Source organism: Zonotrichia albicollis, chromosome 4 (genome assembly GCF_047830755.1).
Source record: "Zonotrichia albicollis isolate bZonAlb1 chromosome 4, bZonAlb1.hap1, whole genome shotgun sequence".
Classification (NCBI taxonomy): domain Eukaryota; kingdom Metazoa; phylum Chordata; class Aves; order Passeriformes; family Passerellidae; genus Zonotrichia; species Zonotrichia albicollis.
Window position 1 is genome coordinate 1,555,985 of NC_133822.1, and position 19,147 is coordinate 1,575,131.

Genomic DNA, 19,147 nt, shown 5'->3' on the forward strand with positions numbered 1-19,147 from the left:
CTCGTTGCCCTCTCTCAATGGGGTTTTTGAGAAACCCCTTCGAAGATTTTCTCCCAGATTTACCCTAAACCAGGACACCTCTCTAAAATTTTCAAATTCCATTCCCAGTTTGAGGAAAAGGCAATGAGCCACAACTCCAGGCCTGCAGCTGCACTCACCAGCCCTGACAGACTCATTGCCCTCTCCCATAGGGGTTTTTGAGAAAGCCCTTTGGAGAAAGCCCTTTGGAGATTTTCTCCCAAATTTGCCCTAAAACCAAGATACCTTACTGCAATTATCTCAAATTTCATTTCCAGGATGAATTAAAGGCAAGGAGCCAGAACTGCAGGCCTGCAGCTGCACTCACCAGCCCTGACAGCCTTGTTCTCCTCTCCCAAAGGGGTTTTTGAGAAACCTCTTTGGAATTTCTCCCAGATTTACCCTAAAACCAAGACACCTTCCTAAAATTATCTCAGATTTCACTTCCACTTTGAGCAAAAGGCAATGAGCCAGAATTGCAGGCCTGGAATTCTCACAGCCCTCACAGCCTTGTTCTCCAGCACCACCCTGGGCCCCTCCTTACCCAGCAGGTTCAGGATCTTGGTGGCCAGCACAGAGTGGGGCTGCTTAAATCTTTCTAGAGAAACCCCTTTGGAGATTATAGAGGAGCCCCTTTGAAGGTTTTCTCCCAGATTTACCCTAAACCAGGACACCTTTCTAAAACTTTTGAATTTCCTTTCCTGTTTGAGGAAAAGGCAAGGAGGCAGAATACAAGGCCTGGAATTCTCACAGCCCTCACAGGCTCGTTGCCTTCTCTCAAAGGGGTTTTTGAGAAACCCCTTTGGAGATTCTCTCAAATTTACCCTAAACCAGGACACCTCTCTAAAATTTTCAAATTCCATTCCCAGTTTGAGGAAAGGCAATGAGCCACAACTGCAGGCCTGCAGCTGCACTCACCAGCCCTGACAGCCTCGTTCTCCAGCACCACCCTGTTGAAGATGAAGCGGATGTACTTGGAGGGACAGGGGGTCCTGGGCCCCTCCTTGCCCAGCAGGTGCAGGATCTTGGAGGCCAGCACAGAGTGGGGCTGCTTGAATCTTTCTAGAGAAACCCCTCTGGAGATTCTCCCAGATTCACTCTAAATCAGGACACTTCTCTAAAATTTTAGAATTTCATTTCCATGTTGAGGAAAGGCAAGGAGGCACAAGTGCAGACCTGGAGCTGCACTCACCAGCCCTGACAGACTCATTGCCCTCTCTCAATGGGGTTTTTGAGAAAGCCCTTTGGAGTTTCTAGAGGAACCCCTTTGGAGAAACCACTTTGGAGGTTTTCTCTCAGATCTACCCTAAACCAGGACACCTTACTACAATTATCTCAAATTTCATTTCCAGGTGGAATTAAAGGCAATGAGCCACAACTCCAGACCTGCAGCTGCACTCCCCAGCCCTGACAGCCTCCTTCCTCTCTCTCAAAGGGGTTTTTGAGAAAGCTCTTTGGAGATTTTCTCCCAGATTTACCCTAAACAAGGACACCTCTCTAAAATTTTCAAATTTCCTTTCCAGTTTGAGGAAAAGGCAAGGAGCCAGAATTCCATGCCAGGAGCTGCACTCACCAGCCCTGACAACCTCATTGCCCTCTCTCAAAGGGGTTTTTGAGAAAGCCCTTTGGAGATTTTCTCCCAAATTTGCCCTAAAACCAGGACACCTTACTACAATTATCTCAAATTTCATTTCCAGGTGGAATTAAAGGCAATGAGCCACAACTGCAGGCCTGCAGCTGCACTCACCAGCCCTGACAGCCTCGTTCTCCAGCACCACCCTGTTGAAGATGAAGCGGATGTACTTGGAGGGGCAGGGGGTCCTGGGCCCCTCCTTGCCCAGCAGGTGCAGGATCTTGGTGGCCAGCACGGTGTGCTCGCAGTCCTCGATGAACTCGCACAGGTGAGCCAGCCCGGCCTCCTTGCTCTCGGGGTTCTCCTCGATGATGCTGATGATGCAGTCCACGATGGCTCTCTTGTACTCAAAGCCACCCTGAAAAGGGACACGGGGACACTGAGTGTGGGTTTGAGCCATTGGTGCTTCACTGACTGCTTCCCATGGAGAAAACAATCCTGTGTGCAAACTGGGGGGGAAATGGGCTGGATGTGCTGGCAGGGCACTCCCAGCCCTCTGAGCATCCTCAGCGTTAGGATTTTACCTTTTGTGGTTTTCAAACTCAGGACTCCAAACTCAGGATTTTAACTTTTGTGGTTTTCAACCCTTGGACTGCTTTAGGTAGAACTCCAAACTCAGGATTTTAGCTTTTGTAGTTTTCAACCTCTGGACTCCAAACTCAGGATTTTAACTTTTGTGGTTTTCAAACTCTGTATTGCTTTAGTTATAACTCCAAACTCAGGATTTTAACTTTTATATTTTTCAAACCCTGGACTGCTTTAGAAACTCAGGATTTTAGCTTTTGTGGTTTTCCACCCTTGGACTGCTTTAGGTATAACTCCAAACTCATTTGTGGTTTTCAAACTCTGGACTCCAAACTCAGGATTTTAACTTTTGTGGTTTTCAAACTCTGTGTTGCTTTAGGTAGAACTCCAAACTCAGGATTTTAGCTTCTGTGGTTTTCAAACCCTGGGCTGCTTTAGGTAGAACTCCAAACTCAGGATTTTACCTTTTGTGGTTTTCAAACTCTGGACTCCAAACTCAGGATTTTAACTTTTATGTTTTTCAAACTCTGTATTGCTTTAGGTAGAACTCCAAACTCAGGATTTCAGCTTTTGTGGTTTTCAAACCCTGAACTCCAAACTCAGGATTTTAACTTTTGTGGTTTTCAACCCCTGGACTGCTTTAGGCAGAACTCCAAACTCAGGATTTTAGCTTTTGTGGTTTTCAAACTCTGGACTCCAAACTCAGGATTTTAGCTTTTGTGGTTTTCAAACCCTGAACTCCAAACTCAGGATTTTAGCTTTTGTGGTTTTCAAACTCTGGACTCCAAACTCAGGATTTTAACTTTTATGTTTTTCAAACCCTGGACTGCTTTAGGTATAACTCCAAACTCAGGATTTTAGCTTTTGTGGTTTTCAAACTCTGTATTGCTTTAGTTAGAACTCCAAACTCAGGATTTTAACTTTTGTGGTTTTCAAATCCTGTATTGCTTTAATTATAACTCCAAACTCAGGATTTTAGCTTTTGTGGTTTTCAAACTCTGGACTCCAAACTCAGGATTTTAACTTTTGTGGTTTTCAAACTCTGTATTGCTTTAGTTAGAACTCCAAACTCAGGATTTTAGCTTTTGTGGTTTTCAAATCCTGTACTGCTTTAGGTAGAACTCCAAACTCAGGATTTTAGCTTTTTTATTCCTTTATATTTGTCTAGCCTCTGTTATAAGTAGCCTCTCAAGGCATGAGGTGTATCCATGGAGGCCTTTAACAAATCCCAATTTTATTCCTTTATTTTTGTCCAGCCTCTGTTCCAGGCAGCCTCTATACCTACTGAAGACCTTTAATAAATCCCAATTTTATTGCTTTAACTGTCCAGCCTCTGTTCCAGGCAGCCTCTGTACCCATTGAAGGCCTTTAATAAATCCCTATTTTATTCCTTTATTTTTGTCTAGTCTCTGTTCTAGATAGCCTCTATACCTACTGAAGGCCTTTAACAAATCCCTATTTTATTCCTTTATTTTTGTCTTCAAGGCAGCCTCTGTACCTATCGAAGACCTTTAACAAATCCCAATTTTACTCCTTTAACTCTGCCCAGCCTCTGCTCTAGGTGGCCTCTCAAGGCACCAGGAGTACCCATTGAAAACCTTTAATAAATCCCTATTTTATTCCTTTATTTTTGTCTAGTCTGTGTTCCAGGCAGACTCTGTATCCATTAAGGCTTTTAATAAATCCCAATTTTATTCCTTTATTTTTGTCTAGCCTCTGTTCTAGATAGCCTCTATACCTATTGAAGACCTTTAATAAATCCCAATTTTATTCCTTTATTTTTGTCTAGTCTCTGCTCTAGGTGGCCTCTCAAGGCACCAGGAGTACCCATTGAAGGCCTTTAATAAATCCCTATTTTATTCCTTTATTTTTGTCTTCCAGGCAGCCTCTGCACCTATCAAAGGCCTTTAATAAATCCCAATTTCACTCCTTTAACTCTGCCCAGCCTGTTCTCTATGGCGCCCCTGAAGGCCTCCCCCATTCCCAAGCATTTCCCACAGCTCTGACCCAGCAGGACCTGCAATCCCTCATTCCCCACTGACAGAAGGGACCTTCCCACCACCCAGCAGGCCCAAAATGTGCCCAAACCGTGCCAGAGCAGCAGCCCCACGTACATCATCCCTGAGCATGTTGGACAGGAAGGTCATCATCACGCCGTGCTTGCGCGGGTACTTCTGGCACAGGGCACTGATGGCCTGCACCACCACCACCTGAGGGGACACACAGGGACAGGGTCATGGATCAGATCCTGGGAAAACACAGCTCAGTGAATCCATGGGCAAGGAGAAAAAGCAGCTGGTGGATTCTCAGGGTTTGTGCAAAGGCTGGTCTGTGGAAAAAAATGGAATTTAGGATGGAGTGTGTTAACTCAAACTCTCTTTCCTTTCCTTTCTCCTTTCCTTGAAATTTCCCCTTCCCTTCCCTTCCCTTCCCTTCCCTTCCCTTCCCTTCCCTTCCCTTCCCTTCCCTTCCCTTCCCTTCCCTTCCCTTCCCTTCCCTTCCCTTTCCTTTCCTTTCCTTTCCTTTCCTTTCCTTTCCTTTCCTTTCCTTTCCTTTCCTTTCCTTTCCTTTCCTTGAAATTTCCTTGAAATTTCCTTGAAATTTCCTTGAAATTTCCTTGAAATTTCCTTGAAATTTCCTTGAAATTTCCTTGAAATTTCCTTGAAATTTCCTTTCCTTGAAATTTCCTTTCCTTGAAATTTCCTTTCCTTGAAATTTCCTTTCCTTTCCTTGAAACTTCCTTTCCTTTCCTTTCCTTTCCTTGAAATTTCCTTTCCTTGAAATTTCCTTTCCTTGAAATTTCCCCTTTCCTTGAAATTTCCTTGAAATTTCCCCTTTCCTTTTCCCTTTCCTTTCCTTTCCTTTCCTTTCCTTTCCTTTCCTTTCCTTTCCTTTCCTTTCCTTTCCTTTCCTTTCCTTTCCTTTCCTTTCCTTTCCTTTCCTTCCCTTCCCTTCCCTTCCCTTCCCTTCCCTTCCCTTCCCTTCCCTTCCCTTCCCCTTCCCCTTCCCCTTCCCCTTCCCCTTCCCCTTCCCCTTCCCCCCTTTTCCCTCTCCTTCCTCCCTTCCCTTCCCTCTCTAATTTTAATTTCTCACATTCTCTCATTAAAACCCTCTGCAATTTCCAACTTGTCTAACACTTATTTTTCTCATAAATAAGAACAAGGACTCAAGCTGTGCTCCTCATGATGGAACAGGTACAGCTGACCTATCCTGAACCTATTTCTTACCAGATTAGTCCCTATAAAATTTACAAATTAGGTAGAAATTATTAACACAGTTAGGCAGAAATAATTAACAAACTTTCCAAACTATGCACCAACTTCTTACCAGAATAATCAATATAAAATTTACAAATTAGGTAGAAATTCATAATGAATACAGTTTCTAAACTATGCACCAATTTCTTACCAGTTTAGTCACTATAAAATTTACAAATTAGGTAAAAATTCATAATTAACACAGTTTCCTAACTGTGCACCAATTTCTTACCTGTTTAGTCATGATAAAATTTACAAATTAGGTAGAAATTCATAATGAATAGTTTCCTAACTATGCACCAATTTCTTACCAGATTAATCAATATAAAACTTACAAATTAGGTAGAAATTAATAATTAATGCAGTTTCCTAACTACGCACCAATTTCTTGCCAGTTTAGTCACTATAAAATTTACAAATTAGGTAGAAATTATTAACACAGTTAGGTAGAAATAATTAACACAGTTTCCAAACTGTGCACCAATTTCTTACCAGATTAGTCACTGCAAATCTTACAAATTAGGTAGAAATTCATAATGAACACAGTTTCTAAATTATGCACCAATTTCTTGCTAGATTAGTCACTACCACTCTTACAGATTAGGTAGAATTTCATAATTAACAGTTTCCAAACTATCCACCAATTTCTTACCAGATTAGTCACTGCAAATCTTACAAATTAGGTTAAAATTCATAATGAACACAGTTCCCTAACTATGAACCAATTTCTTACCTGTTTAGTCACTATAAAACTTAGAGTAGGTAGAAATTAATAATTAACACAATTTCCAAACTGTGCACCAATTTCTTACCAGATTAGTCCCTGCAAATCTTACAAATTAGGTTAAAATTCATAATTAATACAGTTTCCTAACTATCCACCAATTTCTTACCAGATTAATCAATATAAAATTTACAAATTAGGTAGAAATTCATAATGAATAGTTTCTAAATTATGTACCAATTTCTTACCAGATTAGTCACTACCAATCTTACAAATTAGGTAGAAATTCATAATGAACAGTTTCCTAACTATGCACCAATTTCTTACCAGATTAGTCCCTATAAAATTTACAAATTCGGTAGAAATTCATAATGAACAGCTTCAAATTATGCACCAATTTCTTACCAGATTAATCAATATAAAATTTACAAATTAGGTAGAAATTCATAATGAATAGTTTCCAAATTATGCACCAATTTCTTGCCAGTTTAGCCACTATAAAACCTACAAATTAGGTAGAAATTATTAACACAGTTAGGCAGAAATAATTAACACGGTTCCCTAACTATGCACCAATTTCTTAACAGATTAGTCACTATAAAACTTACAAATTAGGTAGAAATTAATAATTAATACAGTTTCCAAATTGTGGACCAATTTCTTACCAGATTAGTCACTATAAAATTTACAAATTAGGTAGAAATAATTAACACAGTTTCCAAACTGTGCACCAATTCTTACCAGATTAGTCACTACCAATCTTACAAATTAGGTTAAAATTCATAATTAATACAGTTTCCTAAATATCCACCAATTTCTTACCTGTTTAGTCACTATAAAATTTACAAATTAGGTAGAAATTATTAACACAGTTAGGCAGAAATAATTAACACAATTTCCAAACTGTGCACCCATTTCTTACCAGTTTAGTCACTATAAAATTTACAAATTAGGTAGAAATTGATAATGAACAGTTTCCAAATTGTGCACCAATTTCTTACCAGATTAGTCACTACCAATCTTACAAATTAGGTTAAAATTCATAATTAATACAGTTTCCTAAATATCCACCAATTTCTTACCAGTTTAGTCACTATAAAATTTACAAATTAGGTAGAAATTATTAACACAGTTAGGTAGAAATAATTAACAGTTTCCAAACTGTGCACCAATTTCTTACCAGATTAGTCACTGCAAATCTTACAAATTAGGTAGAAATTCCTAATTAACACAGCTCCCTAACTATGCACCAATTTCTTACCAGTTTAGTCACTATAAAATTTACAAATTAGGTTGAAATTCATAATGAACAGTTCCCTAACTATGCACCAATTTCTTACCATATTAATCAATATAAAATTTACAAATTAGGTAGAAATTCATAATGAATAGTTTCCAAATTATGCACCAATTTCTTGCTAGATTAGTCACTACCACTCTTACAGATCAGGTAGAATTTCATAATTAACAGTTTCCAAACTGTGCACCAATTTATTATCAGTTTAGTCACTGCAAATCTTACAAATTAGGTAGAAATTCCTAATTAACACAGTTTCTAAACTATGCACCAATTTCTTACCAGTTTAGTCACTATAAAATTTACAAATTAGGTAGAAATTGATAATGAACAGTTTCCAAATTATGCACCAATTTCTTACCAGTTTAGTCACTACCAATCTTAAAAATTAGGTAGAAATTCATAATTAACACAGTTTTTAATCTATGCACCAATTTCTTGCTAGATTAGTCACTGCCAATCTTACAGATTAGGGAGAATTTCATAATTAACAGTTTCCAAACTATGCACCAATTTCTTACCAGTTTAGCCACTATAAAATTTATAAATTAGGTAGAAATTCATAATTAATACAGTTTCCTAACTATCCACCAATTTCTTACCAGTTTAGTCACTATAAAACCTACAAATTAGGTAGAAATTATTAACAGAGTTAGGTAGAAATAATTAACACAGTTCCCTAACTATGCACCAATTTCTTACCAGATTAGTCACTGCAAATTTTACAAATTAGGTTAAAATTCATAATTAACACAGTTTCCTAACTATGAACCAATTTCTTACCTGTTTAGTCACTATAAAATTTAGAGTAGGTAGAAATTCATAATTAATGCAGTTTCCTAACTATCCACCAATTTCGTACCAGATTAGCCACTATAAAATTTACAAATTAGGTTAAAATTCATAATTAACACAGTTTCCTAACTATGCACCAATTTCTTACCAGTTTAGTCACTATAAAATTTACAAATTAGGTAGAAATAATTAACACAGTTAGGTAGAAATAATTAACACAGTTTCCAAACTATGCACCAATTTCTTACCAGTTTAGTCACTATAAAATTTACAAATTAGGTAGAAATTCATAATGAATAGTTTCCAAATTATGCACCAATATATTGCCAGTTTAGTCACTATAAAATTTACAAATTAGGTAGAAATAATTAACACAGTTAGGTAGAAATAATTAACAGAATTTTCAAACTGTGCACCAATTTCTTACCAGATTAGTCACTATAAAATTTACAAATTAGGTAGAAATTCATAATGAATAGTTTCCAAATTATGCACCAATTTCTTGCTAGATTAGTCACTACCAATCTTACAGATCAGGTAGAATTTCATAATTAACAGTTTCCAAACTATGCACCAATTTCTTACCAGATTAGTCACTGCAAATCTTACAAATTAGATAGAAATTCCTAATTAACACAGTTCCCTAACTATGCACCAATTTCTTACCAGATTAGTCACTATAAAACCTACAAATTAGGCAGAAATTATGAACACAGTTAGGCAGAAATAATTAACACACTTTCCAAACTGTGCACCAATTTCTTACCAGTTTAGTCACTATAAAATTTACAAATTAGGTAGAAATTGATAATGAACAGTTTCCAAATTGTGCACCAATTTCTTACCAGATTAATCAATATAAAATTTACAAATTAGGTTAAAATTCATAATTAATACAGTTTCCTAACTATCCACCAATTTCTTACCAGATTAGTCATTGCAAATCTTACAAATTAGGTAGAAATTCCTAATTAACACAGTTCCCTAACTATGCACCAATTTCTTACCAGATTAGTCACTACCACTCTTACAAATTAGGTAGAAATTCATAATTAATACAGTTTCTAAACTATGCACCAATTTCTTACCAGTTTAGTCACTATAAAATTTACAAATTAGGTAGAAATTCTTAACACAGTTAGGCAGAAATAATTAACACAGTTTTCAAACTATGCACCAATTTCTTACCAGTTTAGTCACTACCAATCTTACAAATTAGGTTAAAATTCATAATTAATACAGTTTCCTAACTATGAACCAATTTCTTGCCAGTTTAGTCACTATAAAATTTACAAATTAGGTAGAAATTCATAATTAATACAGTTTCCAAATTATGCACCAATTTCTTGCTAGATTAGTCACTACCACTCTTACAGATTAGGTAGAATTTCATAATTAACAGTTTCCAAACTATGCATCAATTTCTTACCAGATTAGTCACAATAAAACCTACAAATTAGGTAGAAATTATTAACACAGTTAGGTAGAAATAATTATCACAATTTCCAAACTGTGCACCCATTTCTTACCAGATTAGTCACTGCAAATCTTACAAATTAGGTTAAAATTCATAATTAATACAGTTTCCTAAATATCCACCAATTTCTTACCAGTTTAGTCCCTATAAATCTTACAAATTAGGTAGAAATTAATAATTAATACAGTTTCCAAATTGTGCACCAATTTCTTACCAGATTAGTCACTATAAAATTTACAAATTAGGTAGAAATTCATAATGAAAAGTTTCCAAATTATGCAACCAATTTCTTGCCAGTTTAGTCACTATAAAACCTACAAATTAGGTAGAAATTATTAAAAGAGTTAGGCAGAAATAATTAACACAGTTTCCAAATTGTGCACCAATTTCTTACCAGATTAGTCACTATAAAGTTTACAAATTAGGTAGAAATTCATAATTAACACAGTTCCCTAACTATGCACCAATTTCTTACCAGATTAGTCACTACAAATCTTACAAATTAGGTTAAAATTCATAATTAATACAGTTCCCTAACTATCCACCAATTTCTTACCAGTTTAGTCACTATAAAATTTACAAATTAGGTAGAAATTCATAATGAATAGTTTCCTAACTATGCACCAATTTCTTACCTGATTAGTCCCTATAAAATTTACAAATTAGGTAGAAATTATTAACACAGTTTCCAAACTGTGCACCAATTTCTTACCTGTTTAGTCACTATAAAACCTACAAATTAGGTAGAAATTATTAACACAGTTAGGCAGAAATAATTAACACAGTTTCCAAACTATGCACCAATTTCTTACCAGTTTAGTCACTGCAAATCTTACAAATTAGGTTAAAATTCATAATTAATACAGTTTCCTAAATATCCACCAATTTCTTGCCAGTTTAGTCCCTATAAAATTTACAAATTGGGTAAAAATTCATAATGAATAGTTTCCAAATTATGCACCAATTTCTTACCAGATGAATCACTATAAAATTTACAAATTAGGTAGAAATTAATAATTAATACAGTTTCTAAACTATGCACCAATTTCTTACCAGTTTAGTCACTATAAAATTTACAAATTAGGTAGAAATTCATAATGAATAGTTTCCAAATTATGCACCAATTTCTTACCAGTTTAGTCACTATAAAACCTACAAATTAGGTAGAAATTATTAACACAGTTAGGTAGAAATAATTAACACCGTTTCCAAACTGTGCACCAATTTCTTACCAGTTTAGTCACTATAAAATTTACAGAGTAGGTAGAAATTAATAATTAACACAGTTTCTAAACTCTGCACCAATTTCTTACCAGTTTAGTCCCTACAAAATTTACAAATTAGGTAGAAATTCCTAATTAACACAGTTCCCTAACTATGCACCAATTTCTTACCAGTTTAGTCCCTATAAAATTTACAAATTAGGTAGAAATTCATAATGAATAGTTTCCAAATTATGCACCAATTTCTTACCAGATTAGTCACTGCAAATCTTTCAAATTAGGTAGAAATTCCTAATTAACACAGTTCCCTAACTATGCACCAATTTCTTAGCAGTTTAGTCACTATAAAATTTAAAAATTAGGTAGAAATTATTAAATAATATAGTTTCTAAACTATGCACCAATTTCTTACCAGATTAGTCACTATAAAATTTACAAATTAGGTAGAAATTCATAATGAATAGTTTCCAAATTATGCACCAATTTCTTGCTAGATTAGTCACTACCACTCTTACAGATTAGGTAGAATTTCATAATTAACAGTTTCCAAACTATGCACCAATTTCTTACCAGATTAGTCCCTATAAAACCTACAAATTAGGTTGAAATTATGAACACAGTTAGGTAGAAATAATTAAAACAGTTTCCAAACTGTGCACCAATTTCTTACCAGTTTAGTCACTGCAAATCTTACAAATTAGGATAAAATTCATAATTAACACACTTTCCAAACTGTGCACCAATTTCTAACCAGATTAGTCACTATAAAATTTAAAAATTAGGTAGAAATTATTAAATAATATAGTTTCTAAACTATGCACCAATTTCTTGCCAGTTTAGTCACTATAAAATTTATAAATTAGGTAGAAATTCATAATTAATACAGTTTCTAAACTATGCACCAATTTCTTGCTAGATTAGTCACTACCAATCTTACAAATTAGGTAGGAATTCATAATTAATACAGTTTTCTAACTGTGAACCAATTTCTTACCAGATTAGTCAGTATAAAATTTACAAATTAGGTAGAAATTCATAATGAATAGTTTCCAAATTATGCACCAATATATTGCCAGTTTAGTCACTATAAAACCTACAAATTAGGTAGAAATTATTAAAAGAGTTAGGCAGAAATAATTAACACAGTTTCCAAACTGTGCACCAATTTCTTACCAGATTAGTCACTACCAATCTTACAAATTAGGTAGAAATTCATAATTAATGCAGTTTCTAACTATCCACCTATTTCTTACCCATTTAATCACTATAAAATTTACAAATTAGGTAGAAATTAATAATTAATACAGTTTCCAAATTATGCAACCAATTTCTTGCCAGTTTAGTCACTATAAAACCTACAAATTAGGTAGAAATTATTAACACAGTTAGGTAGAAATAATTAACACACTTTCCAAACTGTGCACCAATTTCTTACCTGTTTAGTCACTATAAAATTTACAAATTAGGTAGAAATTGATAATGAACAGTTTCCAAATTGTGCACCAATTTCTTGCCAGTTTAGTCACTACAAATCTTACAAATTAGGTTAAAATTCATAATTAATACAGTTCCCTAACTATGCACCAATTTCTTACCAGTTTAGTCACTATAAATCTTACAAATTAGGTAGAAATTCATAATGAATAGTTTCCTAACTATGCACCAATTTCTTACCAGATTAGTCCCTATAAAATTTACAAATTAGTAGAAATTATTAACCCAGTTAGGTAGAAATAATTAACACAGTTTCCAAACTATGCACCAATATCTTACCAATTTAGTCACTATAAAACTTACAGAGTAGGTAGAAATTCATAATTAACACAGTTTTTAATCTATGCACCAATTTCTTGCCAGTTTAGTCACTACCAATCTTACAGATTAGGTAGAATTTCATAATTAACAGTTTCCAAACTATGCACCAATTTCTTACCAGGTTAGTCCCTATAAAATTTACAAATTAGGTAAAAATTCCTAATTAACACAGTTCCCTAACTACACACCAATTTCTTACCAGTTTAATCACTATAAAATTTACAAATTAGGTAGAAATTGATAATGAACAGTTTCCAAATTGTGCACCAATTTCTTACCAGTTTAGTCACTATAAATCTCACAAATTAGGTAGAAATAATTAACACAGTTTCCTAACTATGCACCAATTTCTTGCCAGTTTAGTCCCTATAAAATTTACAAATTAGATAGAAATTCCTAATTAACACAGCTCCCTAACTATGCATCAAGACTGATGTGATACAAACTCACTTAAAATCCTTCCTCCTCTCTAACCCAACCAGAAGGAAGTCCAAAATTTGCAGGATATTGCCCAGGAGCCAGCAATCCACCAAATGCCATTTTCCCTTCCTTGGAGTGATGGGAGGAAAGCCATACAAGGATAATGAAGATGAAAAGGAAATTTTTCAAGGAATTTTTGCCCAGCCAAACTAAACCACCAAAGCATTGCCAAACAGCAAAAGCTTCAAAGCAAACAAAAAATTGTAGAAATAGAAATAGAAGAAATGAGAGCAGAGGGCTCCAGTGGCACACCTTGAACTCATCAGAGATTTCTGAGACGAAGGAGGAGATTTGTTTCATCAGCCTGTCCACGCTGCTCTCGCTGCCAGTCTTGAGCAGGGTGGTGATGGCCAGCGTGGCAATGCTCCTGTTGGAGTCTGTGATCAGGTTCTCCAGGTCCAGGTTGCAGGCAGTCACTGCAGATGGGTGTTTCATGGCCACCTGCAAGGAATGCAGTTCCAAAATGAGGTGAGAAGTGCAGCATCCTGCAGTTCAAAGCATGGCATGCAAGCAGAGCTGTGGCATTTTAAGGAGATTTTAATTTACAGCTCGTGGGTTTGAGTGTCGAATTTTTGCAGCTCTGAAATCAGAATATCTCTGATATCCTTCTGGATTTTTGTAATATTTAGATTGGATTGGATTTTTGTAATATTTTAATATTTTTGTAATATTAAATATCCAGCTGAAAGCTCACAGATTATCAAACTACCAGCTTGTTCTATCCCCATGGTCAATGAGGATAGAACAAATGCCCAAATTGCCAATTTGCCAATGAGGATAGAACAAATTGCCCAAAATGAGCAAGCACAGCCTGAATGCAGGAAAGATTTCTGTCCCACCAGGAGAGCTGGCACAGAAAAGCCAGATTGGCTTTATCCCAATTCTCCAGCATGGAATTGGATTTTTGTAATATTAAATATCCAGCTGAAAGCTCACAGATAATCAAACTACCAGCTTGTTCTATCCCCATGGTCAATGAGGATAGAACAAATGCCCAAATTGCCAATGAGGATAGAACAAATTGCCCAAAATGAGCAAGCACAGCCTGAATGCAGGAAAGATTTCTGTCCCACCAGGAGAGCTGGCACAGAAAAACCAGATTGGCTTTATCCCAATTCTCCAGCATGGAACTGGATTTTTGTAATATTAAATATCCAGCTGAAAGCTCACAGGTTATCAAACTACCAGCTTGTTCTATACCCATGGTCAATGAGGATAGAACAAATGCCCAAATTGCCAATTTGCCAATGAGGATAGAACAAATTGCCCAAAACGAGCAATCACAGCCTGAATGCAGGAAAGATTTCTGTCCCACCAGGAGAGCTGGCACAGAAAAGCCAGATTGGCTTTTTTCCAATTCTCTAGCATGGAATTGGATTTTTGTAATATTAAATATCCAGCTGAAAGCTCACAGATTATCAAACTACCAGCTTGTTCTATCCCCATGGTCAATGAGGATAGAACAAATGCCCAAATTGCCAATTTGCCAATGAGGATAGAACAAATTGCCCAAAATGAACAATCACAGCCTGAATGCAGGAAAGATTTCTGTCCCACCAGGAGAGCTGGCACAGAAAAGCCAGATTGGTTTTATCCCAATTCTCCAGCATGGAATTGGATTTTTGTAATATTAAATATCCAGCTGAAAGCTCACAGATTATCAAACTACCAGCTTGTTCCCAAAATGAGCAAGCACAGCCTGAAGGCAGGAAAGATTTCTGTCCCACCAGGAGAGCTGGCACAGAAAAACCAGATTGGCTTTTTCCCAATTCTCCAGCATGGAATTGGATTTTTGTAATATTAAATATCCAGCTGAAAGCTCACAGATAATCAAACTACCAGCTTGTTCTATCCCCATGGTCAATGAGGATAGAACAAATACCCAAATTGCCAATTTGCCAATGAGGATAGAACAAATTGCCCAAAATGAGCAAGCACAGCCTGAATGCAGGAAAGATTTCTGTCCCACCAGGAGAGCTGGCACAGAAAAACCAGATTGGTTTTATCCCAATTCTCCAGCATGGAATTGGATTTTTGTAATATTAAATATCCAGCTGAAAGCTCACAGGTTATCAAACTACCAGCTTGTTCCCAAAATGAGCAAGCACAGCCTGAATGCAGGAAAAGATTTCTGTCCCACCAGGAGAGCTGGCACAGAAAAGCCAGATTGGCTTTTTCCCAATTCTCCAGCATGGAATTGGATTTTTGTAATATTGAATATCCAGCTGAAAGCTCACAGATTATCAAACTACCAGCTTGTTCTATCCCCATGGTCCCAAAATGAGCAAGCACAGCCTGAATGCAGGAAAGATTTCTGTCCCACCAAGAGAGCTGGCACAGAAAAGCCAGATTGGCTTTTTCCCAATTCTCTAGCATGGAATTGGATTTTTGTAATATTAAATATCCAGCTGAAAGCTCACAGATAATCAAACTACCAGCTTGTTCTATCCCCATGGTCAATGAGGATAGAACAAATGCCCAAATTGCCAATTTGCCAATGAGGATAGAACAAATTGCCCAAAATGAGCAAGCACAGCCTGAATGCAGGAAAGATTTCTGTCCCACCAGGAGAGCTGGCACAGAAAAGCCAGATTGGCTTTTTCCCAATTCTCCAGCATGGAATTGGATTTTTGTAATATTAAATATCCAGCTGAAAGCTCACAGGTTATCAAACCACCAGCTTGTTCTACCCCATGGTCCCAAAATGAGCAAGCACACCCTGAATGCAGGAAAGATTTCTGTCCCACCAGGAGAGCTGGCACAGAAAAGCCAGATTGGCTTTTTCCCAATTCTCCAGCATGGAATAATTCCAAATGAAGCCATGCCAGGGCACCTGAGGTGGCACAGCCATCATCAGGCTCACAGAATGAAGATTTTTGGAGGTTTTGGAGGTTTTGGAGGTTTTGGAGCACTCACTTTATTGAGGGTCCTCACGGCTGCATAGCGCAGGACAGGCTTGGGAGAGCTGCAGAAAAGCTGCAACACTGGGAAAGACAAAATCAAAATCAACCAAAAACCAAAGATTTGGCTTTTTCCAAAGAAAGGAAACAGAGCAGAATGTCTGATGGATCTCCAGCTACACACTGCTAGCATAGTTTATCACACAGGTCAGAAAAACTCCTGGTTTTTATCCCACTGCCAATGCCAGAGGGTGGCTCGGGTGGCTCCACATTCCAGTTCTATATTCCAGCTGCAATTTAGTTTTCCCAGACAATCTGTGGCTGTTCAAATGTCCAAGGCTGGGTTGGGCAGGGCTTGGAGCACACTGGGACAGGGGAGGTGTCCCTGCCTGGCACTGGGTGATCTTTGAGGTCCATTCCAACCCAAATCATTCCATAATTCCCTCCCATCCCAAATTCCTGCACCTGGATAAGGACAAGCATCACCCTCTAATCCCATTTATCTGGCATTGGACAGGGGAGGTGTCCCTGCCTGGCACTGGGTGATCTTTGAAGTCCATTCCAACCCAAAACTATTCCATAATTCCCTCCCATCCCAAATCCTACAGCTGGATAAGGACAAGCATCAGCTCTAATGCCATTTATCTGTGTCCCTGCCTGGCACTGGGTGATCTTTGAGGTCCATTCCAACCCAAATCATTCCAGGATTCCCTCCCATCCCAAATTCCTACAGCTGGATAGACAAGCATCACCCTCTAATGCCATTTATCTGGCATTGGGGAGCACACTGGGACAGGGGAGGTGTCCCTGGCACTGGGTGATCTTTATGGTCCCTTCCAACCCAAACTATTCCATAATTCCCTCCCATCCCAAATCCTGCAGCTGGATAAAGACAAGCATCAGCTCTAATGCCATTTATCTGTGTCCCTGTGTGGCACTGGGTGATATTTGAGGTCCATTCCAACCCAAACTATTCCAGGATTCCCTCCCATCCCAAATTCCTGCAGCTGGATAAAGACAAGCATCACCTCTAATCCCATTTATCTGGCATTGGGGAGCACACTGGGACAGGGGGAGATGTCCTTGTGTGGCACTGGGTGATATTTGAGATCCATTCCAACCCAAACTATTCCATAATTCCCTCCCATCCCAAATTCTTGCACCTGGATAAGGACAAGCATCACCCTCTAATCCCATTTATCTGGGATGGAAAATGATTTCTGGATGATCTCCTCCAAAAACCCTTTCATTTGGCAATAAAGGGCTTTTCACCCCAAATTACCAGACAATCAGTGTTTGGGTGATATAATTGTGCTGGATTTCCTGGGAATGTCTCCATTCACCCCAAATTAGCAGACAATCAGCGTTTGGGTGTTCTAATTGTGCTGGATTTTCTGGGAATGTCTCCATTCACCCCAAATTAGCAGACAATCAACATTTGGGTGTTCTAATTGTGCTGGATTTTCTGGGAATGTCTCCATTCACCCCAAATTAGCAGACAATCAGCGTTTGGGTGTTATAATTGTGCTGATTTCTTGGGAATGTCTCCATTCACCCCAAATTAGCAGACAATCAGCGTTTGGGTGATATAATTGTGCTGGATTTTCTGGGAATGTCTCCATTCACCCCAAATTACCAGAAAATCAGCGTTTGGGTGTTCTAATTGTGCTGGATTTCCTGGGAATGTCTCCATTGCAGCCATTCCAGGGCTCCCAGGGTGTGACCCACCTGAGACAGCGGGTGCCAGCTCCCTGGCACTGCAGTTGGGCAGGTGGATGATGGCAGAGGCAGCCTCATAAATCACCATCTCGTGCTTGTTCCTCAGGCAGCTCTCAATGAAGTCAAACAGGGGGCTCTCGTGCCTGCAAACACAACAATCCCAGCAGGTTTTATGGGAAATCCCTTGGAATCCAAGGCATTTGTGGTTGCAAACACACCAATCCCAGGATTTTAGGATGGAAAAATCTCTTTAAGATTGAGTCCAAGACATTTGTGCCTATAAACACAACAACCCCAGGATCTTTTATGTTGGAAAAACCCATTTAAGATCAAGTCCAAATCGTTAATGGTTACAAAAGAAGAATCCCAGGATTTTAGGCGGGAAAAATCCCTTTAAGATCAAGTCCAAGGCATTCATGGCTACAAACACAAATCCCAGGAACTTTTAGGCTGGAAAATCCATTTAAGATCAAGTTCAAGGATTTCATGGATACAAAAGAAGAATCCCAGGATTTTAGGCTGGAAAAATCCCTTTGAGTCCAAGCCTTTATGGCTACAAATGCAACAATCCCAAGATCTTTTATGCTGGAAAAATCCCTTTGAATCCAAGATTTTCAAGGCTACACACACAACAATCCCAGGATCTTTTAGGTTGGATTCAAAGGCTTTTTCCAACCTTTCATGGCTACAAATGGAACAATCCCAAGATCTTTTATGTTGGAAAAATCCTTTGAATCCAAGACTTTCCTGCCTATAAACACAACAATTCCAGGATCTTTTAGTCTTGGAGTCAAAGGGTTATTCCAGCCTTTCATGGCTACAAACACAACAATCCCAGGATCTTTTATGTTGGAAAAACCCATTTAAGATTGAGTCCAAATCGTTAATGGTTACAAACACAACAATCCCAGGATTTCAGGCTGGAAAAATCCCTTAAGATCAAGTCCAAGGTATTCATGGTTACAAACACAACAATCCCAGGATCTTTTAGTCTTGGATTCAAAGGCTTTTTCCAACTTTCATGGCTACAAATGCAACAAACCCAGGGGTTTAGGATGGAAAAATTTAAGATTGAGTCCAAGATTTTCATGCCTACAAACACAACAACCCCAGGATATTTTATGTGGGGAAAACCTTTTGAATGCAAGACATTTGTGGTTACACACACAACAATCCCAGGATCTTTTAGGTTGGATTCAAAGGCTTTTTCCAGACTTTCATGGCTACAAACACAACAATCCCAGGAACTTTTAGGCTGGAAAAACTCTTAGAATCCAAGATTTT

At 37.6% G+C, this 19,147-nt stretch overlaps 1 protein-coding gene across 1 annotated transcript in view; it reads right to left on the bottom strand.

The window, feature by feature from the left end:
- Window positions 1-19,147, bottom strand: part of COPG2 (COPI coat complex subunit gamma 2) — a 73,425-nt gene that overhangs the window by 25,335 nt on the left and 28,943 nt on the right. The window contains exons 10-14 of the mRNA XM_074540364.1: window positions 17,873-18,006; window positions 16,161-16,228; window positions 13,497-13,685; window positions 4,291-4,386; window positions 1,766-2,009 (exon numbers count right to left, since the gene is read on the bottom strand). Of these exons, the coding sequence (XP_074396465.1) occupies window positions 1,766-2,009; window positions 4,291-4,386; window positions 13,497-13,685; window positions 16,161-16,228; window positions 17,873-18,006 (731 nt within the window). The remainder of the gene's footprint in view (window positions 1-1,765; window positions 2,010-4,290; window positions 4,387-13,496; window positions 13,686-16,160; window positions 16,229-17,872; window positions 18,007-19,147) is intronic.